The 5,854-nt window shown below is 37.8% G+C and overlaps 1 protein-coding gene across 4 annotated transcripts in view; it reads left to right on the forward strand.

The window, feature by feature from the left end:
* kank2 (KN motif and ankyrin repeat domains 2) overlaps nt 1–3,569 on the forward strand; it is a 17,153-nt gene extending 13,584 nt beyond the window's left edge. For all 4 annotated transcript variants that reach the window (XM_035655697.1, XM_035655700.1, XM_035655698.1 and 1 more), the window contains exons 10-13: nt 986–1,128; nt 1,337–1,537; nt 1,632–1,730; nt 2,067–3,569. In XM_035655697.1, coding sequence (XP_035511590.1) covers nt 986–1,128; nt 1,337–1,537; nt 1,632–1,730; nt 2,067–2,123 — 500 coding nt within the window. In that variant the 3' untranslated portion in view covers nt 2,124–3,569. The remainder of the gene's footprint in view (nt 1–985; nt 1,129–1,336; nt 1,538–1,631; nt 1,731–2,066) is intronic.
* Nucleotides 3,570–5,854: the final 2,285 nt, after the last annotated feature.

A 5,854-nucleotide genomic window follows, 5' to 3' on the forward strand; every position in this document is an offset into this window, starting at 1 on the left:
CAGAAATTGAATATAATATTCAAAGGTATGTTTTGTTTAGTGTATAATCACCTCAGAATAACAATTGTTGTGTTGTGTTACTTTTGAATGAGCCATTTTTATTATATTTTTTTATTTTATTTTCTACAGTAGCCCAGAATGGACAAACCAAATACTGTCTGTAGATAAGGTCTTTCCAAGCAGCAACCTCTGTGGCTGGCAAATGAAGCCAACACAGAAGTAACAAAAACTGCAGTTCATCAAATGGCCCCTTGAGGCTGTGTGCATCTCCATAAGGCCCCATATTAAATGCTCAACTTTACAGCCTGGTACAAAAATAGCGAATGTTCCCATTCATAACAACTGTACAGGAATTTTATTTTATATAACTCACCCATTTAAATGATATTATGGCCCTAAATAATTAAGGACGTGGCCGCTTTGAGTGACAGGTGGGTGCTTGAGTGACAAAGTGTCCTGTTTTCAGTAACCAGGCTTCGTTCAACTCGGCTCAGCTCCACCCATGTTTCATGTATTTGCACATTTATAGATTAACCAGGAGTCAAGGCTGTAAAGATGGTGGTGGCAAGTGCTGACCTCCCTGAGCTTCTCAATGGCCCTTTATTAACCTATGGGTGATGTCACAGAGTCTACATCCATTGTTAATTATACAATCTATGGGCCTTTCATGTTTTTTGCAAGTTTTGTGGCCACCATAATTTCTCCTAGTTCACAGCCTGTCAGTCTGAAGTCGTCAAATGCCAATGCGAGCGATGATCAGCTGGTTATGATCTGTAACTTCATTGCTATATCTTACACACTGGTCCTTTGAACTCCTTTTCATCCCTATGAGTCAGATGTTTAAGGGTTTTCCTGTATGCAGTCATTAGGTTTGATTGTCACACGGTCTTTAAAAATTCCCGTTTCCAACATGTCATGCATACCTGTCATTGTTTGTGCTGCTCTGGTATCACCTGTCACACTGATTGCCCTATATACCTGACAGGCCTCTGTAATGCTGACAAGCAGAACAAGGCGGGCTACACAGCGATCATGCTGACAGCTCTGGCTGCCTTCCACTCTGACTGCGACCTTCAAACTGTCCTGCAGCTGCTGCGCACAGGGGATGTCAATGCCAAGGCCAGCCAGGTGCGCCCTCTACTGTTTATTAGATTTTACTGCACCTCCACACACAATTAGATCCATCCCAGAACTTCACTTACAGAGAGACTACATTTGCTTTTCAGAACTCTGCCACTAATGTGCCTAATCACACTGTAGAATTTGTCGGCAGATGTATGATAAAGCATGTAAACAAATGCAGTTCTACAAGATTTTGAATAATGTGTGTTTGTAGGCCGGTCAGACAGCGCTGATGCTAGCGGTCAGCCACGGTCGAGGGGACATGGTGCGGGCGCTGTTGTCCTGTGGGGCACAGGTCAACATCCGTGATGACGACGGCTCCACAGCACTTATGTGTGCCTGTGAACATGGTCATGTGGACATTGTGCGTCAGCTACTGTCTGTGCCGGGCTGTGATGCCACTCTCACCGATAATGTAAGCACATTTCCCCCCTTTTCTTTCTCCGTCTCTCCCTTGTGTTTTTCTGTCCAAAATCATCATTGTGCCATCATCTTCTCATTTTTCACAGGATGGCAGCACTGCTCTGTCCATTGCCCTGGAGGCCAGCCAGAATGACATTGCTGTGCTTCTGTATGCTCACCTCAACTTTGCAAAGCCTCCTTCCCCTGTGAGTACTTTGATTCATTGCTAACACACAGGGGAACATTTCCATAGGTATAATACAATAAGGCACAAACTGAGTAAGTAGAAGTCAAAGTAAGTGTAGGGGCGTATCCTGGGAAATCACTAACTTACACACATTAGCTGAATTTTTTCCTACAACTTTATGTGTTCTAAACCAAGTCTACAGTTGAAATGGGATAAAAACATCCCCTCTGTATAATCAGTCATCTGCAGTATACTCAGCTAAAGATGTAAGCGGCAACACCTCCAAATCACACCAACAGTCATGAATGAAGCTTTCAACAAACTAACAAAATACCTTGTTTTGAACTGTCTCTAGGTTTCACCGAAGTCTCCTCTCTTGGGTTCGTCTCCTCCTGCAGGAGAAACAAAATAAAATCTGCTCCTTCTGCAGGTGACAACAACTCTACAGCCAATTCACAGCAACTACTCATATTACAGTGTGATTTTTTTATTTTATTTGTGTAATTAAGAGAAACAATGAGTTTGTGTGTGCGTTTTTTTTCACCCTCTATAAGTACATTATAACGTGCAGATTACATGACAGCTTGCACCCTTGTTACCCATTGCTTTTTTTTTTTTTACACAGTGGTCGTTGAAAACATGGATTTATTGTGTGGTACAAACTGAACATCTAGTGGCTGTTTAACCGTCAGTCCAGTCTTGCAATGATCCACTTGTCAGCCATGTGGCACTTAGAAGTCAAAACTGTTCACTAAATGACATTTACAGTTCATTATTATACACTTGTTGTTTTATTCCATATGAATCTCGTATCAGTTGCTTTATAGAGTGATGTGTTTTCATTGTAATACGTACAATAGCTCTTACAACGTAGCATCATTATGTGTGTGACCATCACAGCCATTTGGAATAACAAAAGCCACCCCTCTCATGGATAAGTGTCCTTGCATCAACTAGTTCATTGGTGCTAGAAAAATATAATACAGAAAACACCACTTCAGAATATCAATATTTATACACAAGATTTATTTACTCTAGAGTATTTTTGATATTGATTTTTTTAATTCTGACCTAATTCAGGACCTCCAAGGATCAAGATTTTTTATTTCCCAGGTAATGGTTAACTTGTTACAGGACAAAAAATTATATGTGTCGACCCACATTTCCCCAAAATAAACCCAAAGATCTCTCCTATCAGCTCTGTGACACTGTATATTGTGGTGATAATATTAACACGGGCCTAGCATCAGTGTAAAGGAAGACATAAGGTCAATATTACTTTATGAAGGTTATGGTACTTTGGTATTTGTATTTTTTATAAATGATGGTATTTTGGATGGTTTTAAGGAAAGATTAGACTGTATTTGTGTTTGTAATATTCTGTGCTTATATGAATTAACAAGACTTTGTTGAGAAATGACTAAAAGCACTGGTGAAGCCACCTCCACTGTGGTCATGTCAGTAAGATTTGTCAGGGAACCAGAAAGTGACGGATTGGAGTCTTTAAAGGACGTGCCATGTAAGATGTGAATATCAAAATAATATATATCAATATAAACTGGTAGTTAATATGCCGAAAATCAAATTTCTTGAACTAAAGTGCATAGGCTATTGATGTCAAAATTTCTATTACTTTTTAAAGATTTTTTCACAGTTTTCATATTCACTTTTAAACAACTGAATTTTTATAAACTCTCAAGTTTTTAATTTAAGTATCTATCTTTTTATACATTTAGAATTTTTAAGCTCACACCTACTTTATGTAATCGCACAGCTCTTTAGTTTATGTTTTATGAAGGTTTATGTAAAATTATAGATTGTGTTTCTCAATTGATTAATAAATGTGGACCACACTGTTTCTATTGTGTTTATTTAATACTACTTTGTTTGCATGTTGCATCAGTAATGTAAAACAAGGTAACAGTTCCTAATAAAGTCATGTTGCTTGTAATAACAATGAGTAAATTAACATAGATTATGTTTTATATTTGTTTTTTTGTTTTTTGACAGTATTGAAGTTAGTAAATCTGTCTTTCATATACTTGCTATACTTTGTTAGGAAAAGTCCACTAGCAGTAGTTCCAACTAAATAAAGTTCTAAAACAGTTCTACGACATACAATTCCTTCTCAAAACAGGCTAAGCAAACAACACTCCCACACAATTTTCCTGAAACAAAATGGACAATAATCATACAATATACAATTACTAATTGAATATCTAATACAATTGTCATTAGTCATAGTCAATTAATAACACCACTGTTGAATACTAAAATGGAAAAAACCATAAGGAATAGCTTTACATTGTCAACGCAAATGACCTATGTAGCTACTTCCTGTAGCGTATATACAAATACTGTCACAGCTGCTGCGCATGCTGTGAAGAAACCACCTCTTCACAGTGAACTGTTGTTTCTACATGTCTCCCTTCAAATTGATGTGCCCTTGTTTAATTTCAACTCAGTGTGAGTCTTTACTGTGTTTGGCTGTCATTCGTGTTCCTGTCATGAGACAGGATGCAGCTAAAGAGGATATCCAGAAGTTGCTAAGCCATTTGGCTCAAGTCAGTGCCAGTAACAGAGCTGTTATAATGGGAAACATCTTTAATAGAAGCTGGTCCACTGGCTCTGAAAAACATGGCAAATCCCACTGTGGTGCCAGAGAGCATCCCAATGAACTCCGCCACCAAATACATAAAAAAAAAACAGGTGGCATTGATGGATGTTTAAACACAAACCTGTCACTAAAACCAGAGATACCCGAGAAGGGATCTGGTTTCTCTTTATGATTTTCCTTTCCAGGTGTATAAAACGTGTGAAGCCAGAGAATTCCCAAATGTCATACGTCTTTCTGTCTGCCTACCTACCTACTTGCGTACCTGTTGTAAGTTGTTTTGATTGGTTTTTTTAACAACTTGCCAGCCAATTGCTGCACTGTGCTGACTGTTAACCTGTGTTTGCTGAAGTTCTATCATGCTCAAAAACAACCTTGAGCTCCAACTGGAGCACCATGCAGGCCTAAATGGAACAAGGTAAGACACAAGAGGCCTCAGCCACTGATCATGTATCAAAAGTGGCACAAGAATTTCATGTCTCCTCACAAGTTGCAGCTCTTGCAAGAAAGTACAGCCGGTACATCCTGCAGTATTACTAGTCAATGAGTAACTCCTAATACAATTTTATAGGGTAGCCAATGATTAGTCAATGCTTACTTAATTAAGAAATGACTGGAATGAATCAGGAACAACTTGATGATTGATGAATTGTTGATAACTTGGAATATTAATAATTAATTAGCTACAGTCCTCCATTAGGAATTATTAGGGAACTACTTATTAATGATTCATTAATTATCCAGTGTTCCTGATTCATTCCTAATCATTAACTAAAACATTGTTAGGATTCACTTATTCACTAATCACTAGCAGTTAGGTTATATCTCATTTGTTCTCTGGTAACTACTCTAAAGTTTGTGTCCCTTATTGTCTTCTCACTGTATGCAAAATGTACTCTTATCAGCAACAACCAGGCCTTGGACAACCGTATGCATTCCTCCTTTGTCATAACACCAGCTGATTTTCTCAGACAGCTGCTTGCCTTTGGGAGGAGTCTGTAAGATAACACGCCAATGTAAGCAATGCTGTACTGTGCTTATGTTTGAGATAATAGCATTTTAGGACACCTACCAGCCAATCCAAAATCAGCTGGATGTTTTTAATTCTACCAAGGCAAAAAAGGTCCACTCAGCTTTCATTTTTAATTTACTTTTGCATATTTTGATTGAATTTCCAACTTCCAGTATATTGACTCAAGACAACATATCAAACATCACAAAGTATTCATTGCATCAAACATATATGAGTGAATGAAATAAAAATGTATTGGAAACTTGAATGAAATAAAATACATTATTATACAACTATATCAGTGTGAGCAAATGTAGTGGGTATATAAGTGAGTAGAGGTGGAGGTCAGGGGACCATCTACTGTTTAAGTGCAAATTTATATTCAAAGTAAAAGAGAAAAGGCCTCCAAACTTTGAAAAACCTCTTAGTTGCAGAGTATTCATGTATTTCTAGTTTTAAATGTCAACATTAACATTAACTATCCATCAAGAATGCAATGGTGGCTTGTTAGATTTAA

Source organism: Morone saxatilis, unplaced genomic scaffold (genome assembly GCF_004916995.1).
Source record: "Morone saxatilis isolate NCDOM2014 unplaced genomic scaffold, NCSU_SB_2.0 Contig14, whole genome shotgun sequence".
NCBI classification, from domain to species: Eukaryota; Metazoa; Chordata; class Actinopteri; family Moronidae; genus Morone; species Morone saxatilis.